This window comes from Pteropus vampyrus, unplaced genomic scaffold (assembly GCF_000151845.1).
Source record: "Pteropus vampyrus isolate Shadow unplaced genomic scaffold, Pvam_2.0 Scaffold14, whole genome shotgun sequence".
NCBI lineage: Eukaryota > Metazoa > Chordata > Mammalia > Chiroptera > Pteropodidae > Pteropus > Pteropus vampyrus.
The window spans coordinates 6,098,706-6,123,685 of record NW_011888795.1 but is presented as its reverse complement, the minus strand read 5'-3'; the positions used below and the strand labels follow the sequence as shown (position 1 = coordinate 6,123,685).

The following is a 24,980-nucleotide window of genomic DNA, read 5'->3' as shown; positions in this document are numbered from 1 at the left end:
TTTTTTGTCAAGTTCGTGTGGGTCATAAACCAACAGTTATATTCTGAAAACTCTTAATGCTGTGATATCTTTAAAAATATACTCTATGATAGTTTTAACACTCTATATTCCATGATAAAATTTATTTTGCATTATTTCTATACCATTGAAAATGTGTGAGGTTCAAAATAGTTTTTTACACTAAATCTCCTTACTTGCCCATATTTTAAAAACAAATCTCAACATGATGAATCATGATCGTTCCACTGATTCTATTGGGAGATATTTTTTATTGGTCTTCTTAAAGACCGTAGACTTTATTAAAAAAAAAAAAAGTTCTGAATTAAAGATATGAAATGTATAGCTTATATAGCTCCCTTTGAAAATAGAAAACTTTTGCTGTTCGCAGCGTTTTTTACTTGATTTTGTTTTTGCTTCACTTTTTGTTGTTAAAGTTTGGGTTGTTTTTACAGCATCGTTGTCATATCTGTCTTTTGCTTCTGTTGTACTGCACAGCACTCTTGTACATAGAATTAAATAACCTTTCTGGTTCTTAAGTGCAGAATGAAGCTTTATTTATTCTAGGGTTGTAATTGCAGAATCACAGATCTATGTTAGTGATTGAAACCAACTAAAAGTATGGTTTATTTCATAATGATATTTTAGATTACGTTCTCTCTTTATAGATGCTTCTTGTTTACACAGAGAACACCTAAGAATAATTTACATTTTCTTTGATGTTTTAAAGCAAATATTTTTCCAGTTTTCTAAATAGGCCAATTTTTACAAAAGGAGTATTTCACTTTACCCTTCATTAGAGGACAAACCACAGTTCAAGCAAGGAGATAAATGTTGACACCTGGCCTTTGACTGGAGCATACTCGGGAGTGGTGAAGACTGCGACAGCTTTCACCAAAGCTGCATGTAGCAAGCAGTACAGATCCCTAGGATTACATTCTATCTAAATGGCTCATGATTTCTAAATCATTCAATTTGTGAGATTTGGCACCACTGAAAAACAGTCAGTTTAGTGCTGTGTTTAACAAAGCCAAATAAGTAGTTCTTTTCTTACCCTCAATCTCAGTTTTAGTTAAAGAATTTAGACGAAGTCTACTAAGTAAGGGAAATAAATACAGTATAATTTGGGGGTTTTGTTGTTGTTGTGTATTTTCCTCTTTTCTCTGAAGACTCACAGGAATCTCCATGTTCAGATGGTAACTTTCTGAATCAGAGGCAAGGTTATATCTTTGAATTTTGGCCAGAAGTCAAATCGGTTAGGTCACTTGGACACATATGTTGTGCTTCCCCACAAAATTGTTTAGCTCCGCTGTTAAGACATATGCATGACTACTGTGCTACTTAGATTTCCCAAAAAGAATAAATCACTCTGTCTTTTAAAGGAGCTATAGTTTACTAAATGTGAATAATGTCAGATTTGAGGCCTTCAATTTTAACATAGCCTAATTCCACAATTTCGTTTGTCTTTGTTTTACTACCCCAGTTTAATATCTATCTTAACAATGATTGTTTCTAGAATATTTTCTTGGCATCCATCAAATCAGCCTCACCAGTGGATCTCATTTGTTCTATATGTATTCATATTCGAAAATATCATTATGCAAAGTAAAACATGTTAGGTAAAAATACTCTAGGACAGCATTTGCTCCTGGTTAATGCTCTAGGAGCTTTTTTCCTTCACACTCTGTCCCTCGATAGGGCCTCATTATTTCTTAACTTGATTATTGCAATAGGTTCTTGTCTGGCTCCCCTCCTGCCCTTCATAAACATATGGCTTCCCGATTAATATTTTTTCAATGCAGTCCTGGTTCTCTCATTCTACATTTGGCTTTCTATCAACCTACCTGTTATAGAGATAGAAGGAATGTGATAATAATGGTAATAATACTAATAGCAGTAATAATAAATGAATGCTCTTAGATGCTCCATGTCAAATATCAAATGTCTTGAGACAACAAGGCTTTTGGAATTCGATATCAGAGTTTAACATTGAGGCATTTGGCATGAGTCTGAATTGCATGTTTATAGTGTCTCTCACTGAAAGAAGATCATCTGATATACATGAGGCGTGAGTAGGTGAGGAGTTGACATTTTGTTAGAAGTGCATGCCTGGTATTTTGATATACCATTGCACCTCCTCAAATCTTATCAAGAACAAACTGCTTTGTAAAGAGAGTATAGTATAATTCAAGATGGTGGGAAACTGTTAATGTTTTGCATCCTGGTCTTATGATTAAATATGTGTGATAAATAATGGTTATTGTGTTTGAGTGTTCATATCTGTTAAAGCAGATTGACTACTTAGTTATCACACTGTAAACAGCTTTTTTGGAGAATTTTTAAATGTGCAATCTATGATATGTTAAAAGAAAAGATAAGATATAAAACTACATATAAAAGGGTTCACATTTAAACACCAACACCCATACCGATCATGTACATACACACACACACACACACACATACACAAATGTAAATGCATAGGAAAAAAACTTGGACATTAACCAAAATTTAACAATTATTTTTACAAAGATTTTTTTTAAGTTATGGGTTTTCTTTCCATTTTCTTTGTTAATCTTGTTCATATTTCTCATATTTTCTAAGAGTATTACTATTTTAATGAAAAAAAACTACATCTTATATAGGGGCTCACCTAGCACTTTCATATACAACTCAAAGAAACAGTGAATGGTACAATTTTATTCAATATAATTTTAAAATATTGAGTGGCACAGGAATAAATATAGTCAATGTTGAATTATATTTTTATAATATAAAAATAGTTCTGTTGCCTGCCCTCTATGGATCCATGGTATTGAGTGAAGAAATCTAGCAATAAAATGAATAGCTCTATAGGTTATACCTCGGATACTTGGGATAATTTGGGGTAATTTCTCTCTTTTTTGTCCTTCTGTGATTTCCCTCTTTTCTCACCAAATAATGACATAGTTGATACTGTTTATTACATGTGCACGTGCACCCTCTCCCCTCCCATATACAAAGGAACATTAAGAAAATGGGGAACGATTTCATACTCGAATATATCCATTCATTAATGCACTCATTCCTCAATGATATTTTGATATTTTGTGTCTTAATCTTTCTCCTACCATGTTCTAAGTGTTATGAAAGGAGGGATAGATGAATATTAAAATATCATCCCTACTCTAGAGTTATATAGTTTAGAACACAGTTTTCAAACTTGAGAGTTTATAAGAATTACTTAGATGAAGGCATTTAGCCGAGATATATGGAGTATCAGGGAAGAGCAGGCTAGGGGAATATATTCAAAATCAGCTGCCTGTATTATGTATGAAGAAACATTTTTATCCAGTACCTTTCTGAAGGATAAGGAGCTAAGTAACAAAGATAGGAACTTGCCTAATTTTATCCAGTAGTTACAGAGTAGAATAAAAGACTCTGGTCCTTGACCTCTTAAGCCAGTGTTCTTTGGCTGGCTGGAGCTCAGCTCAACATTTGAAAAATGAATAGGTTGCAGTAGAGCATTGTATTCCAAGTAGAATTTGTCAGACTTCTGGGAATCTGAGAAGTTTCCACTGGTTTTCTGCCTGTTTCCCCCAAGTATAGTTGAATTCATTGAGGCCAGGAACGGTAACTTGTTACCCAGCAGCTGGCAAAATTCCTGGTATTTAGAAGGTGGTCAGTTAATGGTTGATGACTATGAATGACACCATTTTTCAAAAAGAAATTCTAAAGTCATATATTTAGAGGCAACTAATATCATATTGCTTTGCTTCTAGATGGTTTGGGAAAATGCAGTGTGTTCTCTGAAAGGAAAAGATATTTGGAGATATTGTTTTTCTCTGTAAATAAAGCTATTTTAATTTAAATATAAATATGCATGCTCATTTTATAAAAGAAAATGAAGGAAGAAAAAGAATACCTATATTCCTAATAGTAACCACTCAGTTTTTATTGTTGTTGTTGTTATTGTTGTTGTTTTTAGGCAAGGCAACTCTTGGTTGACCTCGCAGATTGCAAGGACCTTGTCATTTTACAATCTCTTATTTTTATTATTTTTTACGACGCCTATAGTACCTGGTCTTCCTAGGTGGTTTCCCATCCATGTACTAACCGGGCCTGACCCTGCTTAGCTTCCAAGATCAGTTGGGATTGGACTTGTTTAGGGTAGCATGGCTGTAGACTAACCACTCAGTTTTTCAATCTTATTCAGATACTAGACTTTAATCATACTATATGTATATAAGTTTGTATCCTGTTATGTTCATGTAACATTACAACGTAAAGTGATTAAGTATTTTGTAACATATATAGATCTTGAGATTTATCAAAATCAATATTCAAAGTAGTATAAAACTGAGAAGGGTCACAGTTTATACGCCATTCCAAAGGATATCAGGTATCAGAATTTATTTGAGAGCAAAGGTGTTACTTAGATACTTCAAGCTATTAGAGATCTTATAACTTTTCCAGTCAAATCCCCTTATCTTACATAGAGGAAATTGAGACCCAAAGAACAACGTAAGTGAATTTGTTTTGACCCAGTACTTTCAGGCCTTGTTGTCTCAATTTTAAATTGTTTTCCAAAGAATATTTATCTTTGAATCTTTTATTGTTTGCTGTTGTGTAAGTCTAAAAAGAAAAAAAAAAAAGGATAAAATAACTCTTCATTTTACCTTCAGCAGGAAGTCCCGCTAAAGAAATGAATCTCAAATGATTGAACTCTGTCAGCCATTTGTACTTCTCAGCTGTTGAGGGATTTTTGTAGCGGTGCTGATACCCTGCTCTTTGCGTACCCGCCATTTCCTTGCTCTCCCATCTATAGAGCTTGGTCATCCTGTATATTAGCGAAAACAATGGTGGGCTCTCTCATAAGCCATCCTCAAACTTCCAGCTCACGGTGGCTATCTAGAAAAGAGAAAACAAATTCTATACTACTTTAAGTTCTAGCTCATTTATTGCACTGCATGATCTAAAATATCAAATGGACCATATCAACAAAACTTTCAAAGACATGAATGGACAAAATAGCAAGGGATGGTTTGGGAGACTTTTCACCGTAGGGCTATTATTGCTCTTGTCATTCCTGTTTTTAAGATATCCACATATTGCAAAACACTGATCAATTTCCCGTCACCCTTCAGGTTATAAACTCAATCCTATTATCTACATAGTTGCCCAAAGAAAGTAAGAAGGGAGCTACCATAACTGTGTACTCTGTGAATGAGTGACAGAGACAGGGGTGAGAGAAACCTTTGCTTCCAGATCAGCTCCATCACCTCACCCTTTTCAGGCTACATCAACTACCAGAAATGAATTTACCCCATGTGGTCATTGCAGGATTTATCTGGGCATTTGCTGAACCTGCTCACAATTTATTTTTATTTCTTCCGATCGACGTGGATTTGGCACAGGAGAGTGAATTCTTTCTGGAACAACAGATGTGCCTGGTACACTCATTTGCTATAACCATTTGTGCTGTGGTTGAAAAAAAAATTTTTTTAAGAGTGTAAAATTTTTGAAGGGGGAGGGTTAAAAAAACAGAACCATTTTAGCGATTATGCAAAGTTAGAATGTGAGTAATTTTGCTGCAGTTAGTCATTATGTGCTTTCATGGCTTGTTTTACAAGGATAAAGGGATATGTACAGGTTTGGTGAATAGAGCTCTTATTTGTCTCTAATAGTCACTTTTTATGAAAACATTTTCTACCCTTCCTCCTACTCTGAGGCAAAAGTGTACTCTCCTTAGAAATTATACCCTCTGAGATTTAGTCCCTTTATTCGTCTACAATAAGTGGACAAACAGCTCTATTTCTGAGAACAAACATATCAGGATAACAGAAATTTTATTTTCCCGTGTAGTATATAATGTGGATGATGTACATTTAAATTTAATAATACACTAATCACCTAAAAATGAGCATGTTTTCTACAAAAAGAAAAAAAAAACTGAGCAAACATCTAAAGACTTTACTATGAGCTTATTGCACTGTAAATATGGTGTTCTTTCAATATTTTATTTGAAATATTTGATAGATCTTAGTGAATTTTGCCCACAGAATTCTCTAAGGACTGCAACACACCACCTATTCCTTTTTTGCTTTGCTTTTGGTCACCCAAATTCCTTTGGAAATATGTGAACGAAGGCCTGTTTGTTTCCACTGAAGCAAATATAGCCACTTGCTCACACTGGTGGCTTCCCTTACTGAATTCCACTACTATTTTGGAAACTCCTGTGTGAAAACACAGCAACCTAACTTGCCCCCATTGAGCCTTGTTGGTGATTTCCATGCAGTGCTGCCTAGTGTCTATACACTAAGGTTCGCTTTTGTCGAAAAACAAAACTGGGTCTGTTCCTTTTTTGAAGGCTTATTACTAAGTCTGGTCATTCTGGCATGATGACAAGAACACTGGTTTTAGAGTCTAGAAAAGTGAGTTCTAATTTCGACCCTGTCAAGACTTTATTACGTTAGGAGACGCTTTCCTGAGCCTTATTTCGTTGAGGAGAAGGTAGGAATTTGACCTTCAAATTCCTTCAAGTTCTAATATTCCATGATTCCATGTAGAATAGTATATATTTTAATGATGCACAAATAAATCAACTTTATTTCTTCTTTTTCAAAATTTCCTTTGTGCCTACCTCTGTTTGCCCCAAATAACTCTTTTCAGACTTTTAAATATGATCAAATTTTAACTTCTATCATGAGCAAACTTCAGCAATGAGAAGCCCCTACAGGATTTAAGAGTTTCCTGAGAGAAAGGATCCTACCCTTTTAGTACTGGCTTTTGAGTAACAGTAACAGAATAATTGGTTCTACAATAGCAGTTGATTATAACCCAAAACTATTGAACCACGCTCACCACATTTCCTGTTACCTACAGCTAAGAAATCTAAAATGTATAAACTAACCCAGAATATTTTGTTAAATTAGATCAAATTACAAAACCCTCTATCACACTTAAATACTTCTTAGATGAATAAAGATTTGGCTTTTCAGAACTGGTAGGGGGAGGAGAAGAGTGTAGGGCAGTTATAATTTAGCCAGTTATTGCTATTATTGTCTTATTAAACATCTATTATAGAATGTGTCAGTAATACATTATTGAAATAATTTTCATCATTGAACAAATACTTATGAAGTATCTGTTTGCTAGACGCTAAGGGTATCATGTTGAATGAGAAAGACAAAGTCATTGTCCATATGAAACTAGTGGGGAAGAGAACATTAAAGAAAGAATTGCAAAGCAATGGACAAGGGTTATTGTAGGTTAAGTACAGTCTATTAGAGGGACACCAGTGATGACGTGTTACCTAGGCTTAGAGAAGCAGGACTGGCTTCCCAGAAGTGCCATTCGTTTGAAACTTGAAGGATGAATACTAGTTAGGAGATGAGATGGAGGAGAAGGTGGGAGCAAGAAAATGTTCAATTGGGTGACCACAGAATGGCTGGTACATTGAGTCCGAGGGAAAGAAAGTAGGAGTGGAGACTAGAAAGCTAAGCGGCAGCTCTATCAGGAAGGAATTTGGACTTCATCCTAAGAGCAATGAAAACCATTGGAAGATTTTAATAAAGAAAGGCAATAATTTTTAGAAATAGTCTGATTGTAGCAAAAAGTACTAAAGGACAATGAGAAGTCAGTTAAAAAATACATATATAGTGTGTATATAGAGCACCACTGATAGTGGACTGAACTAGGATAACAATAAGTTTATAGTGAGAACTAGAAAAATCAAGAGATAGAATCAACATCGTTTACAATACAAAGAGAAGAAAAAATAGTATGGCCATATTTATAACACTCAATCACAGTACTGTAAGGCTTTGGGATACCTACTAAACTTAAAATATTATGGGTTTACAAACTTTTTGTTTATACACACACACACACACACACACATACACGCACACCCTCATTTTACTTTTCTTTGTTGACAATTATTTGGAATACATGTTTCCCTGCTTACCAGCTGCATAACAGTTCATCAGACCAATGTCCCATGATTTCCTTAGCCACCCTCTAATTTAAAAAGTTAACATACGTTATGAGCATTTTAATGGCTCTTCATTGCCAGTTTACCCACCAAAATTATTATTCCAAATTCTAATGGAAGTGGTCACATAAAAATACATACATACTACCATGGTCTCAAAAATATTGTATTTTTTTTTTCATTTCTTGGATAATTAGTTCAACACTCATTCACTAATCCCCCGGTCTGAGTAGATAAAATTGCATAGGCCCTTGAAGGGATGATTCAGGGTATGATGTTGCTTGCTATGGAAATAGGCTCTTCTCTCACTGCATTCCTAGATCCTGGAACATACTCAGATTGAATTAACCCTCATCACAATGGCATTTTATCCAGTGCTAGCCACATAAGTGCTAGGGACTAAGTGTACTGTACTGTATGGGTATTTGTATAAACAGAAGCCTCAAAGACCTCTCAAGTTCAAAACTGGTGACATACCATCTCATTAAACAGTTATTGGGGTACGCTTTTTAAAATAACAGCTTTCTTGTTTTTAGCATGATGACATGCTAGTTTTATGAACATGCAAGTACAGGGCCTCAGCTGGATCTTTGCTTCACTGTTTAATAGTTAGGAATTAAGAAATGAGAACTTTCAAAGTAGCATCTTCGTGCTCCAACTGACTTGATTTTACTTCTGGGGGAAAAAAAATAAACTCCACATACTGGTATTGGTGTCTTTGGTAGTCCAGGGAGCTACTTGTCTTCAAAATATCTCATACCCGTTCAGAAGTGTTATGAGAATTAATTAAATGGAAAAGCTTCTCAGACAAAAACTGCTCTCGAATGTCAGCCCAGGCCATGCTGTTTTTGCTATTTCTGCCTCTGAAGCTATTAAGAATAGCCCCCCTCTAGCTGTAGTACATGTAGTACATGTTTGCAGAACACTGTACTGTGGAATGAAGTGCTGATACAGTACACGGAAATGAGATATTTATGCCTGCATCTGACAAGAACTCTTTGGAAGCTTGTAAGATTCTGTGCCTGAGTGCGTGCATGCGTGCGTGTGTGTGTGTGTGGTTTAGGTGTCCAGCACTGACTGAACATTAGTGTATTAGTAATGTTCCTATATTGGCAGCAGTGTTTTGAGCTTAGTGGCACAAATTAAAATCCCATGATTTTAATTTCAAAAGTAATCTTTGAGATCATTTTAACCATTCACCAGCTTTCTGCTACCATTATGAAGTAACTTTTTACTTTAATATGGAAAATACAGGATAATGTGAAGGGGAAACAAAAGATTCTGTTAATTGTATCAGCTGATATATTTTTTAAGCTTTAAAATTTTTAAAATAATTTTTAACGTTTTACCACGCTCCTTGCTTTTTGTCTATGTACACACACACAAATTGGGATACTACAATATTAATTTTTTCAGTGTGTGCTGGTTTAAAAATTATATATTTTATTCTTCCTTTTATTAAAAGGTAATATATGGTTGTGTTAGAAACTTTGGGAATAGGAAAAGTATACAGAACATCCAAAAATCACCCCCTTAAAATAACCACTGTTATCAGTTTGAGAATAAATCTTTCTAGCTATATATGTATGTATGTGCATATGAGAGATATAGAGAGATGCATATATTAACAGATATAAAACAGTGTTTCCTAACCTGATTTTAAAATGTATAAAGTTCTAGGTTTTTTTAAATTGTCATTTCTTTCCTTCTTTCTTTCCTCCTCCTCTCCTCCCCTCACCTCCTCCTTTCCTTCTCCTCCCTTCCTTTCCTTCCTTCCTTCCTTCTTTCTTTCCTTACTGTGGTAAAATATACATAACAAAATTCACCATCTTAACCATTTTTAAGAATACAGTTCAGTGGTATTAAGTTCATTCACATCCTTGTGCAACCATCACCACCATCCATCTTCAAAACATTTTTTTATCTTCCCAAACTGAAACACCATCAAGTAATTATTCCCCATTATGATTTCTTTTCCTGTCTTTTTAAGTTGTTTGTCAGATCTTGGTTGATTAGAGCTTTGTAGCAGCCAGGAGTTTGGATCCTAATAACTAAAGCTTATATACTTTATTTTCTCTCTTCAGATGTCTGCTATTGGGGTAACCCTCTCCCATTCCTTTTAGACCCCAGTCCGAGGTGCAATTCCTTATCCTATCATAACAATACCTAAAAAGGTGGCTCTGAACTCTGGTTTGAGCAAAGAATAATTTGCCCTTTCTCTTTTTAATTCTCCTTTTAATTCCTCAGACTTTATTCTGAGTGCACAGGTCCAAGATAATTTGTATTTTAAAAGTCCTAAATGAAAGATAGTTTGTATTTAAAAAGCCCTCAATGATTCTGTTGTATAGCAAGATTTGAGAAGTACTTCTCTAAATGTATAGTAATGTGTTCATATATCGTGCTTTTAATCTGTTAGGTTGTTTTCTAGTTCATGGGGTCATCTATCAAGCGGATAGTGTGAGAGGCCCAAATGAGCAAAGAATGGAGCTATTTGTAGTAAACCCTGAATTATGGAAGAAAATTAGTGAGGGGACTCAGGAAAGCAAAACTAAGTTATTCTTTGGTTAAGGGCTTGGAGAAAATTATGAAGTAACCTTCTGTTGAGGAAAAAACAAGTTGCAGATGAGGAATGCATGCCATTTCAAACTCTGAAATAGTCTATTTATTCACTTATTCAGCCATTATTAGATACCTGCTTGGTGGGAATCATTAGTGATCAAGCTCTTATTGGCCATTAAAACTTATTGTAGATATTCAGGATTTACTCTTGAATCACTGAAATTGAGGGTCATTATGTCTTCTTTTACAGAAGAATAGTATTAGAAGAACAAGAAACATGGGTGGGCTCCCCTCAACCCTGTGTGTCATCCAATGAAGCTCATCTTTTCTCTGGGTTATAGAAAGACTTTGATTTGAAGAAAAAGATAGACTACTCATTTTAAAAGAAGAAAAATGACAGTATTTTTGTTATTCTTTGTTCAGCTGAGGAGTCAATCTAGAGAAGTAATGTGACTTTTCCAGTGTCACTGATCTCTAAATAGTGCCAAATCTGATTTTTGTTTTCCTCCTGTGTTCTAGTGAACGACCCTTCAATTTCATTTACCATCTTCCCCCATGATAGTTATTTTTGCTGGTGTCCTTAACTTAGAATGGAAGTTGTAAAACGTACCTCATGCACTACATTTAGAAAAATTCTTCATTCTGCTTCCCAGTGTTTGCAAAAAAATAAGCATAACTTTAAAGTCAGAAGAGGAACATTGGATTCATATTTCAATGGGTGCCATCCACTGGCACACTAGACCAGCTGACTTTAAACAGAGTATGAACTCTTCAGTTTTACACAGTCCCCATCACTTGATTTTTTTTTCTCAGATAGGGACATTAAGAATTATTTGCTGTCTATTTTCCCATCGACTCTATTGTCTTTCTTCTAGAAGAGAAATATTTTTCTGTACCCACGTCTTGGTCACAAGTCTCTTAAAAATAGGAAAGCCATAGATAAACTGAAAAGATCTCTTGTTTTTGTTTTTTAACATGTGATCTATTTCACATTTTGTTTCCCTGAAAGAGATAGAATGGTTTTTAAAATCCCAAACAATGGAATCAGGGCACCTGAATTTGAATCCTGGATCTGTCACCTGCTAGCAATGCAGACTTGGGCAGTTGCTCAATTTTTCTATGCTTCAGTATCTTCATCTAGAAAATAGAGATAATTATATTTCCTATCTCAAAGGTGCTTGTGAGGATTAAGTCTAAACTGTGTTCAATTTAAAATGTTTACACAAAAGTAAATGGTACATAAAGTTTGTTATCGTACTTTTTTTTTTTTTTTTTTACCAGTAGGTATTTTAGTTTGTGGATATACAGACAGTAGATAAGTAAAAGTGAAAAACAGTCATCAGATCTCGTTCAAATTACTTTAAACAACTGTCATGAAAATAAAATTGAAGTTGAAATACTTATAATCCTATGTTCTAACAAACCATACATCTCTCTTTCCATATTTAGTCTATTCCTCATCCACATTAAAATATCATTTTATGTAGCTTCAATTTTACTGCACATGTGATTGATTTCACATACTATATTTTTCATTTAACATTTTAAGCAATTTTTTTCAGTGTCATTACATAGCTGGAATCAAAATTTAATGAAAGGTCTCTGAGTTTTATGTTGCTATTTATATAGAAGGCTTTAGTTTTTGTAAACTTACTCCTTCTGTTACCTTAGAAAACTTCCTTTCCAAGTAGAAGTCATTTTTGCTCAACACACCAAATATTGTCAAAAAAAAAATGAATAAAGTAAGAATCCTCTGAGTGCAGGACCCTGATTTTCTTTGTCTTATGATGGCTTTTATATGTGCTTGACACATAGCAGAATTTGAATTTTTTTTTTTATTGAGTAAATAATTTATATTAACTAAATTTCTAGGGGTTGGGACACTGTGATTACTTGGTAGTTAATTCAAAATGATTTTTGTTTGTTTGATTCAGTACACATTGTTAAAATTTTTTAAAATGCATTAGTGTTTTTTTTTTCATGGTAAGTTTACTTAAAATTGTCCCTCGACTATTCATAGAATACTTGAGCCAGCATCAAGTAGAAGTTAGTGCTGGCCATTCTTTGTTCAGCACTTTGTATACAATGTGATTATTAAAATGAAAATAAGTGTCTGAAATGCTTTACTGAAATATAGTATTACTAATAAATTCAAAAAGTAAAATGATTAAGCTGGAGGAAGGGAGAGACTAATGAGATTACTGTAATTAAACATGCGTTAAATATATCATAGAGTTTCTTAACTATCAAGTAATAAGAGAAATGAGGCAGCTCATATTTCATATGTTATTTGAGAAGAGATGCATTTTTCTTGGGAGACCATTATTCATTTATTTATTTATCCATTCATTCGAATATTTGTTAAATGCCTACTATGTGCTATGATATGATAGGGAAGCAACGGTGAATAAAAGGGACACTGTCTAAACCTATGAAGACAGACATATACAAGTGTGATATATGTAGAAGGGGAGAAGTAAAAAGCATTCACTATTCCAAAGGATTCAGGCAAAAGTTGACTGAGGAACCTGACACTCAGGTTGTGTGGGCTATGGGATTCTTAGGAATTAGCTAGACATAGAATTCAGAGAGAGGTAGAGAAGCACCTGGATTTAATCCCTGAGATGAGAAAGAGCCTGGTATATTAGACATGAAAGAAAGTCAGTGTCAGAGAGTGACATGATATATAACTCTCTCAAGAAGAGACGGAAGAGATAGATTGAATCCAAATCATTCCACTGAGCTTGTGAATACTTTTAAGCAGGAAAGTAATGTGATTAGAATTTTAATTGAGAGAAATCACCGTGACTACAGAATGAAGGTTTCACTGAGGAGAACAAAAGTAGACCTTGAGACATCAGTTTCGATAATGTTAGAGCATCCCTGGTTAGAGGTGGTACTGTTTTGAAATAAGGTTGCAGCAGTGTGGACATAATTGAGAAGAAGAATTCTCTGTTTAGGGAATAACATCAATGGGATTGAATGGGATGTGAGGGAGAGGCTGAAGAATGACTCCTAGCATTCTCATTTGAGCAATACCTAGAGGAGAAACCCAAACTTAAAGCATGAAAAGTTGATCCAAGTAAGATGATGACCAGTTTTTAACATGTTCAGCCTGAAGAGCATATAAGACATTCAAGTAGACACATGAAATAGGCAGTTGAATATATGGGCTTAGCATTCAGAGTACAGATGAAATTCTAGAGATAGAAATTCAAGAGTCTTCATAACAGAAGGTTTTTCAAGTTGTGTGGGGATGGTCTTGAAGAGGGTGAATAGACAGAGAGAAGAGAGGAGGTCCTGTGTCAGATAAAGAGGATCATTATTCAGATACAGTATGTTGGCTAATGTCATCAGTAACAATTAAAAAAAGTATATTGAAAAAGTAATTCTAAAAGAAAGCTAGAGAGAGCCTAAATCCCCACTGGCTTGGTTGAGCAGGCGTATTAGTTCTTGGCTGCCTATCCCTGGATTTTCTCTTACAAAATATAAATATCTTTCTGCTTAAGACCGTGATAATTTGATTTTGTATAGCTTACAGTTTGACTTCTTCCCTACTTATAAAGCATTTAAGTCAATTATTAAAACACCATAGGATTATTTTAATGGAGCTATATACAAAGCCTATTGGGAGTATAAGTGAAGAACCAAAGAAAGAACTTCAAAATTTTTCCAAGGGAGTTAAGAAAGATATTACAGAAGAGGTACCACTTGATCTGAGACTTGAAGAATAAACAGGCAACTGCCAAGCAGAAGATAACTGGCTATATTTGAGCAGCAGGGGAAGAAACATGTTAGACGTTGTATAGAATGGATCACAGGCTGTAGAAGGAGGACCTGGCTAACACATATGAGTACAGACATAAGTATATGGTCTATTCCACTCTCTAAATGAGTTAATATCGCTGGAATGCATGCTGTGAATGATGGAGGGAAAATGGAGGTGGCTGGACAGGGAGGCAAGGACTAGATCATAAAGTCTTTGTAAAGTATATGGAAAAATAAAAAAACAGAGAGTTCAACAGAAGGCAGAGTCATTGCCAGATTTGGATCAGCAGAGAGCCGCAATCGGATGTTCATGTCAGAGAGATCACTGTGCTGGTATTGAGGAAGAGAGATGAGAGACAAGTAAGATTAGGTAACGCTGATAAATAGCTCAGAGAAGTAATGGTGAGGACCAGAACCAGGGGAGAGAAAGAAAGATTGGAATAAAGTACAAGGAAGTGAGAAATAATAAGGGGTTATGTATAAGACATAGTAGTAACTTAGATTAAGGGTGTGTGTGTGTTTGTATTTGTACATGTAGATGTGTTCAGGGGATGAGTGGGCAGGAGTAAGAGAAAGAGGAATGTAAGCTGTTCTCCGACTTTGGCTAAAAGGGAGTTGAGGAACTGCTCCAATAAGTGAGCATAGAGGTGCTCTTACAGCCCCCTTGTCTGTTCTTAGCTCGTGACCACAGCCAATTCTGCCTGAAGACATCCATTCAACAGTTATTGGTAATGTATTAGCCCCTCTACCAGGCAACAAACTCTTGGGGGCCAGAGAGACACGTACTATTCATCCTAGGATACTATCTTCTTCCCAGTAACCTCACAGAGCTTTACATGTTGAAGATGCTTAGAAAATAATTAATAGAATATTAACCACGTAAAAATACTGTTACATAGTTTGAAGTCTCAGAAAACACACACAAATACATGCACATATGAGTAATTTTTAAATGTGCTTGATTTTCAAAATGAAAATGTTAAATCATGATAAAACTTCAAGAATTTCTGCAAAAAAAAGGGGAAAGAAATGAAATTCCAAAAATACATACTTGGAAGCTCCAACTAATCCAGTAAGTGCAAAAAATTCACTATGTATTTAATTGACTATGTGGGCCAGGAAAGTGTTGCCATAGCTTGCTTTAACCATGAATAATATAAATAAATATGCTTTAAAATGATTCCTATTCTTTACCCCTTCCACCTCCAGTGAGGTAAAGAATGTAAAATTACAAAGAAAAAAATTTAGCTAAATGTACTATTTTTGCACACATAGTTATGATATAGAAAATACTCATAAACATGCCAGCACATACACAGCAGCATTCATAATAAAGTTGTGAGAAACCTTCCCATCCCCAGAAGAGAGTTCTACTAGTGCAATATTTCCTGGAAGAAAGCAATGGCTCCTGAAAGTGTGCCCTGATGCCTTCTTTCAAAGACTGTTTAAATAGCACGCGTGCGTGCGCACACGCGTGTGTGTGCACATGTATGTGTGTGATTGCAAGTGCGAATTAGTATGTATGTGTTCAGCAAGAAAGAAAAAGAAAGAGATTTTTGGGAAAAAAAGTTGCTTCTAAAGAGTTGGGTCTACATTAATTCTTCTTTGTTCACTTTATGAAGGTGATTGGTTTTCATTTTCAAAATACATGACTTTTGAGGCATCTGTGTTGGGGGCAGACTTTTTTACAGCTGCAGCAGAGTATGCCTGTCATTAGCCCAGTTGCTCAGTCACTGTCTCCATTTATAGTTGGATTTTTTAAGAGTTCCAAATAGGAACTCTGGGTTTCTGCTGATCTTGACTCATCAAAGAAAAGAAAAGCTTTATTCTTTCTCTTTCATTCAATTCCATCTATGATGCTGACATTCTTTAAGACAGACTTGGTTGACTAGAAAAATCTGACCATAATCTTTTTTCTAGATTCCAACTGGTTCTTCCATGCTCTCTACTATTGAATGTCAGCATCTTAACTGAGTAATTATTTTAGAATTTCTTCAACATATATATTTTAATAAGTTTCCCAGTGAGGAAACTGTGTCTTTCTATCAGGCACTATGGAGATTACCTTCATGAAAAAGGGAAAGTTTACTCCACCAAAACAAGAATATTCAGGTTGCTTAAACTGCGTAAGTAAGTGGCAAGTTTGTTACCTAAAAAGCTGGTGTTAAAAATGGAAGAACAAAAAGATAACCCTATTGAACGGCCTCCTGTCACTTAACAGAGAACTAAAACTGGAATTGTAAAACCATTAAGAAACTACAATTGAGACAAACGATATGCGGAAAAGATAGCTGTAATAGTCAGGATCCTATAAAAAAATGATGGCACACTGAAACTGGCTTCTCTCAAGTAGTTAATTTATAAAGACATTTTGTACATAGTCCCATTTGAGTATAGAGAAGCCATAGGACAGAGCAATAGTCTGGGGCTAGCAGAGTCAGCGTTTTCATCTCCTCCAGGCTCAAGGGAACCGGGGAGAGAGTGTCGTGGAGGAGAGATCCTAGAGAAGACCAGTGACTCTCGCTGGCAGCTGGAAACTTTGCAATCTGGTCTTTGGAATTTATGTGGCCCAAGAGTCTTAACAATGTCGAGAGGGGCACTATTGTCATCTTGTGTTCGATAATAATATGGTTTGCACCCCCCCCATCCATTCAATGATAAAGAACATCTGCTAGTCACTGTAACCATAAAAAATGTCCCCACTTATTTCTAAACTTTCCCTGGTCAGTAGGTGGTTTCCTCTCTAGTTGGCAACCACTAGAAGTGAAATATTAACCAAATGTCCCTGGGAATGTTTTTATCTCTGCATCAACCTAGAGCACCAGAAAGCTATTCTCCAAAAGCTAAAAATCTGAATCAATAGACTTTTATATGAGGGGCAAGTTATAGCTGCACCACTTACAGCCCTGCATCCATATTCCAGGCAGGAAGAGGAAAAGAGAGAAGTGGGAAGGATTGATGCTTATGTCAGGAGAGCCCTGGTTTTCCCAAAATGCTTAATGTATATCTCATTGGCAAGAACCATGTCACATGGCAACTCTACCGGACAAGTAGTCTGGAGAAGTATTTTAATTGGGCATATTGCTGTGATGAAGGGGAGTGGATGTGATGAAGAAGCAGTTAAGCAGCATCTGTCCCACATGCATATTATCTCTTATGGCTTGGTATGGGTAAATGACACTAGAGTAATAATATAAAGTCTTGCATCCTCTCTTCCTGTACATACTAAAATTTACCTGGAAATTAATAAAAAACAAAATTAAGGTGTGGTTGATTATTTGTTATACCAACATAGTTAATCATGGTATCTCAAAATTAAAACATTGTATTACTACATATTTGCAGATTCCTAACAGACTAATACCTGAGGACAAATCGTTGGATCTCTAAGCCTTCTCTAAGCCTTTTCCAATATCCCATCATAATTATAGCCACCATTGTTCAACAGGGAGATATTTACCTTTGTGTTATTAGGACATTCTTAGGACATTCAGTATTTCTCTGTTGAATGAATGAATGCAACAGACAATAGGAAGATATACAAGGAAGATATAAATAACTGTATTTGACTTATCTTTGCTAAATCACTCTTAGATAAGAATCTCTGATCTAAAATTTAGTATCTCTTTGGTTGTGCCAGACTGTTTGTTTCTCTAAACACCCTTTTTTGCTTTTTTATTCCCTCTGCATAATTCTCCAGCTTTCTTTTTCTACTACCTCCTTTTAGCATTATGGTAGTTAAATCTTTGGTTAGTTTGATTTTTAAGATCATAGTGTTCAAGTTATCCATTTTCTTTTGTTGTTAGTGCTTTTGGATATCTATCTATCTGTCTGTCTGTCTATCTATCTATCTTTCATCATTGCCAAGTCCAATGCCATGAAGCTTTTTCCATATATTTTCTTCTAATAGTATTATAGTTTGTGCTGTTATGTTCAGGACTAAAATTTTGGGTTAATTTTGGATATGACGTAAAGTAAGGGTCCAAGTTTATTCTTTTGCATGTAGATATCCAATTTGCCCAGCATCATTTGTTGAAATAACTTTACGTTTTCTTGGCACCTTCATCAAAAATCAATTTATCATATATTCAAGGGTTTATTTTTGGATTCTATATTCTATTCTATTGGTCTATATGCTTATATTTATGCCATACCACACTATTTTCATTATTATATTTGTGTAATAAGTTTTGAAATGAGGCAATTTGAAATCTCCATTTTTTTTTTCAAGATCATTTTGTTTATTCAGAGTCCCTTGAGGTTGCATATGAATTTCAGTATGGGTTTTTTCTGTTTCTGCAAAAGAAGCACCATTGGGATTTTGATAAGGATAGCATTAAATCTGTAGACCGCTCTGGGTATGTTAACATCTTAACTGTATTAAAGTCTTTCAACTATGAATATAGATGTCTTTCTATTTATTTGTGTCTTTAATTTATTTCATCAACGTTTTGTTCTTTTCACCGTACATGTCTTTCACTTCTTTGGTTAAATTTATTCTTAAGTATATATTTGTCTTAATGTTTTTGTAAATATAATCGTTTCCTTGATTTCCTTTTCAGATTGTTCTTTGACAGTACACAATAATGCAACTAATTTTTGTGTTAGTCTGTGAACTCTTAGAAGGCAGGAACTATGTTTTTGTGTGTGTGTATTTTGTGGAGTTAATGTAAAAATAATAATTAGCAATTTCTAATATTTGTTCTTGTTATTTTTCATTGGCAATAATCTCTGTCCTTTTTTTTTCCCTTCTCTCTCCCACATTAGGGCTCTACTAGTGCAACAGCTTCTCCTCAAGTTTCCACCCCTGTCACAGGACATAAGAGAATGGTCATACCAAACCAACCCCCTCTAACAGCAACCAAAAAGTCTACATTGAAGCCACAGCCTGCACCTCAGGCTGGACCCATCCCTGTGGCTCCAATTGGAACACTCAAACCCCAGCCTCAGCCAGTCCCAGCTTCCTACACTACAGCATCTACCCCTTCAAGGCCTACGTTCAATGTACAAGTGAAGTCAGCCCAGCCCAGCTCTCATTATATGGCAGCCCCTTCACCAGGACAATATTATGGCCCGGGGCCGGGGCCCCAGAGCTATAACACTCAACCAGGCCCTACTTCTGGGCAGTGTCCACCCCTTTCAGCACGGGGCGGCATGGATTATGCATATATTCCACCACCAGGACTTCAGCCTGAGCCTAGTTATGGGTATGGCCCCAACCAAGGACGCTATTATGAAGCCTATTGCCCAGTGGGGCCTGCCTATGGGGGGAAACCCGACTCCGATCCTGCCTATGGTCAGCAAGGTCTCCCCAATACCTGGAAGCGAGAACAGGGGTACACTCCCTCTGGAACAGGGAACCAGAACCCTGCTGGGATGTATCCAGTAGCTGGTCCCAAGAAGACCTATATCACAGATCCTGTTCCAGCCCCCTGTGCACCTCCACTGCAACCGAAGGTAGGAAACTCATTAACAAAGTAATGGGAATAAAGAGCTGTCTATCTTAGCCTGCCCTCCTCAGAAAGCAAACCCTAAGGCAAAAATGTATGTGCTATTTTTATTTCATTAGAAAGTATAATCCCAGGGAATCATGAGTGAAGTAGGACAAGAGAGAGTTCCTGTTGGAGATATGGAGTTATATTACCAGTGTGGCTGCTGCTTAGTACCAAGTGCATCTAATCGTTCAATCTTGAAAGATCATCTTGCAAAAGACCATGTGAATGTGGAGCTTAGGACAATCTGTTTGTGTGAGAAAGAAAGGGAAAATAATTTATGTTCCAGCTCTTGTCTCATTGGTGCAAGCTTCTCTCTGTGGGTTAGACACTTCCTTACACTTAGATGTTGTGTCTACTTGGGCACCAAATAGATCTGCAGTATCTCAGGCCTGCAGAGATAGGACATTTGCAGATCTAGAGGTGACAGGTTTGCAGGGCAAACATGAGGAGAGCTGCTGTCATATTGAGCTCATGTGATGGTGATCAAAACTCAAAGTTGGTACCATAGTGGCTGCTACGACATAACAAGTGGGCAATGGCTCAGGAGACAGGTGAGGCCAAGGGGATCTGAGGTAATACAGACACCTTGTCTAGTTTCCTTTGGAAAGGGGCTGCAGTATAATGGCAGTCATTTATTGCCCCTTGTCTATCCACATTACTGATCTTCCAGGAAGAATCTTACTCTCAAACCTTTATCCCTATTAGGCAATTAAAAAAAATTCTTTATTACAGTTATCTTTTTCATTGTTTGAGTTAATTACAAGCACATATGTCTTTTAAAATACCATGTTCAATTACTTCCTTTGAATAGGTAAGATATACTGCACATACCTACTCACCTACAACTTTGATTTTCCATTGTACTAGAACTAGCACAATGATGATGTTTCCTCTCACTATGACGAGGAGAATTACTTGGAAGGGGTGAGACGGAGAAACAAATCTAGTTTCCAGAAATTGGGTTGGAACAGAGCCCTCCCTTCTTTTTAGTTAGAACTATTAGAAATCAGAAATTAGAGAGCTAGTGATTAGAAACTGAATGGTGATTTTGGGGGATGGACTGGGTAGAGGTTTGAGAATATATATGTATGTATGTATGTATGTATATATATGTATGTATGTATTCCTTTACACATTTAAGATTGTCAATTTCGATACATATCTATTCACATTTTCAACATTATAACAAAAATCCATCAGGTCCTTGCTCTCCAGGTAGGGTGTCTACTAAACCTCTGTTCTCCCATGAAAGCATCTGCTCTTTTAATCGTGCTCCAAAATGAATTTTAGGTTCCTCAGAGGAAAACAGCCTTTCCCAGCAAGTGGGCAAATTTACGAATACCCATTACATGAAAGAAGGCCAGCCATGATCGTTTTCCAACATAAAGTTTCCAAGTTAAAATGTTAAGTATTTTCGAAACATTGCTCTTGGAAAGCCTTCCGTACTAAAATCACTTTATGAAGAAAAAAAAAATGTTAGTAAGTTTGTATTTTTTAAAAAACAAAGTTTGTCCAAAATAGCCAGTCTGGATAGCCTTGAGCTTCATTAACATTGCAGTATATTTGCATTAGTCCTTCTTGGCTCCCAGAACAACTAGTCAAGAAAAAAATTGGATTATTCAACGTTACTTCATTTTGGTGCGACTGCAACAAATTCCACTATGGACGATTAAACATTTAATTTGGGATGATTGCCATTAACATATAAGCTCAAATAGGCATGTGGTTTTGCCCCGTCCAAAGCAGCCTGACTGATAGGATGGCCGAGTGATGAGCCCAGAGCCCATCTCTTCAAGGGAAGAGATGGGCTCTGAGTTGTCTAAGGCTCCTATCACCCCACCTGGGAAAACAGACATGAGACAGAGCAAAAGTATGTCTAGGTGGAAGGAATAATCTGGTGAGAAGTACTGAGCCAGTCTTTGAGTTTCCTGTTTTCCCATCATGTCACTAGGCACTCCAGACAGTCCCTCTTCATTCAACATTTGGAACCAATCCAGTGGTGTAGGAAAAGAATCAGCACCCAGTGTAAGACCTGGATCTAAGGTGTTGGGTCTAGCCACACCACTGGCATTTAGTCTGTCTTCACCAGCCTACTCAGGATGATGGAATAAACTTTTCTTAACCACTCACCAGAAAGCATGAAATTTTATTTTTCTTCTTATTGTTAGGTAATTATTTAGGATAGTCTATTACATTATTATGGATTCTGGATATCCGTGAATTTCATGTCATTTAACGTTTTTTTAAATATTTGTTTTTCAACAGTGTCATGTGTTTTAACATCATATTGTACATTTAAAAAATGAATATCAAATCATGTACTTTTCACTGCAGTTATTAAGGAGAGTAGTTAGAGGTTGATATTTAGCCATCTGTCTATGTTTTGGGAAAGGGGAAAGAGGCTGATGAAGCTACAGATATAGTCTGTGTGTGTTGTGGGGACATTGGTGGATGTAGGGATAGGCTCTTTCACAGTTAGTCTTTGAGCAGAACACTGCTGTATTCAACTGCACCTGTGCACAGAGGACCTTATTGTCCCAATATTGACTCTGCTTGGCTTAGTGATGTGACTACTGGCTTGAGAAATGAGCTCCTAAGTCTAATCCCAGTTCCTCCCGTGACATTCCTCTTTCAGTTTGAGGAAATCCTCTAGACCTCTTTATGTCACGCTTCTAGCCTCAGTAAAGTGGAACGTCATCTTCACTAATTAATTAATGGTTGCAAAGGGCTTGGAAATTTCCAAGGGCTGAATAATTGCCAAGTGAGGACTATTCAGTTTTTCACTGGCTTTCTTTTATTTCCAATTTTTAGTCACTGATGGAAAACTTACCTTCATGCTTTAAAACAATTATCTTTTGTTACATTGAGACATCCTGAAGAATTTGGCATTTAATCCATTAAGGAAATTTTTTTTTTTATATAAGTGAAAGAAATAAATCTTCCTTGTATTTGAGAGGAGTTGCTTTAATTTTCCTACATCATAGTGCAATTTAAAAGAAGAGGGAGAGGAAGGGAAGGAGAAAGTAGAAGGAAAAAAGAAAAGAAGAAAAGAATGAAGAAGGGAATGAAGAAAGGAAGGAGACAAAATCAGAACCTGCAAGGCCTGGGGGGCTCGTGATTATATCTGTGTTCCCATACTGTGTTGAGCAGTGAATTTGCATGCCGCAGTAGACCATAATGTGTTTCCTGTACCATCTGAGCCGAGTTCCTTGAAAAAAATATTGTTATAAGCACGTCTTTATATGGGACAAATGTTCCTCTCTCACTGGAAATCCTCTTAAAGACAGTGGAATCTTTTCTCTTTGCTGTTTTATAAAAGCTAATATCTGTAGTTCACAGAACTCTTTTCCTATGCGTTATCGTCACATCCCTGTGAGGATGTGTCTTTTCTCTGATATTTGAGTAAGGTGAGTTAGCTCGAAAGTGCCAGAGCCAGGACCTGGAAGCCAGTCATAACTCTCAGGTCCACAGTGGCAGCGCAACTCTAACACCCACTTCCTTGCCGTAAACCTAATCTATGTCAGCTGCAGGTCTCTTAAAGACCGATTTACCCAATACTGCATAAAAGCATGGATGATATGCATCCCAGGATAGCTGTAGAGGCCCACCTAGTGTGGGGGTTAGGTTAAGTAATAAAATGATCAAATATTAAGATTTCCTTGCAAAATTCTTCAGGAAGTTGAAATCTTGGAGGCTAATAAACTACCTTTCAATAAACCTAACACAACGTTTTTGGTAGCTCTTTCAGCATTAGAACAGATCATGGCTCTTCATTTAGTTTTTGAATCTGGGGATATTTAATGGGTCAGAGAAGAGAGTTAAGGTAATGCAATGCTGAGGTCAGTGTTGAAGGGTCCCCAAGACCTGTAATTTGTTAAGATTAAGAAAATAGTTGAGAATGTTGATATCGCAGCGTTCCAAACATTCAATCATCAAAATTTTTAAATTGTTTTTCATTGTGGAAAAGAGAAGGATGTATATATTGGGTATACAGCAAGGAATTGGTGGCATTTTGGAGAACTAGTTTTTATGGTAATCCCTGTGCTAAACATCTCTCGATTCTAAGATTAGAGAAAAAAAATAGAAGAGATGTTAGGGTGAGAAGAGGGATGGATGTGGATATATGTCTCAGGGTAGTTGCTGATACCTGGGTGTGTGTGTGAAGATGAGAATGCTTGAGGAGGCCAGTGACAATAACATTAGGAATTCCCTTTGTACAGGACTTTTCATTTTCTGAAGTGCTTTATGGACCCCACAAAATCCATGAATGTTAGGCACAGAGGTTTTTGTGTCTCTCTTACTGATGAGGGTTCAAAAGCTCAGTAATGAGAGTCAGCGAAGATATGTCAAATTCATGGGAGAGCCACAACTCCAAGCTGGGTCTTCTGAAGATTGTCCTCATGCTTTTCCATGAAAAAACATAGATCTTGGCATGTCTTGGTGTTTGAATGGTGCGAGAGCCATGTCAGCATCACCAACACGTGGTTCTGCTGTGGCCCACATCGCAGGCAGACATGTAAGTAGTAGTCTCAGAAGGCCATGGTGCAGTGTCATGAGATCAACAGCTGGAGGGGAAGCACTGGTTAAATCCCTGCCAGGCACCCTGGCTTGGAGCCTTGAGGCTATACTTCCTCTTCCTCATCAGCCATGTAGAATTTGTCCCAAGGTTCTTTCTCACTTCACAGTATCTCAAGTCTAAATCCCCCTTGCTGCTGTCCTGGTTCAATTCTCATTTCTCTCCTGAACTATTGAAATGGCCTCTTAATGAGTATCTTCACTTCTGGTCTCTCCACACTCATTCATGTTAAACATGCTACCAGATTAATCTTTCTACCACACAGCTCTGCACTTGCCATTTAATTGCCTTTTTCAAAAACCTTCAGAAGTTTCCAGCTACTTATGGAAAGAATTAAAACCCCAGCATGGATTTTCAGTTTTATCTTCCCCCTTTATGCATCGGGCTTCCAGCTAAAAACATATATTCCTAGTTATAGCTCATCTCTACAGCTTTGGTCATGGAACTCTTTCTTTCTGGAATGCCTCCCCAGACCTCCCCCAAATAAATAAAATATTTTCATATTTAGTTATTTCCATTAAGACTGAGCAAAGTAGTAATCTCTTTTGAGATGCCTTTCCTCTTCCTAAAATCAAGTTGTACATTATTTCACCCTCTCTTGTATAAATTT

The 24,980-nt window shown here is 36.4% G+C and overlaps 1 protein-coding gene and 1 pseudogene across 26 annotated transcripts in view; one reads left to right on the top strand and one right to left on the bottom strand.

Annotated features, from left to right (window-relative positions):
- Positions 1-24,980, top strand: part of LPP (LIM domain containing preferred translocation partner in lipoma) — a 640,361-nt gene that overhangs the window by 368,078 nt on the left and 247,303 nt on the right. For all 26 annotated transcript variants that reach the window (XM_023525869.1, XM_011381721.2, XM_011381711.2 and 23 more), the window contains one exon: positions 19,067-19,756. In XM_023525869.1, coding sequence (XP_023381637.1) covers positions 19,067-19,756 — 690 coding nt within the window. The remainder of the gene's footprint in view (positions 1-19,066; positions 19,757-24,980) is intronic.
- Positions 4,045-4,163, bottom strand: LOC111734276 (annotated as a pseudogene).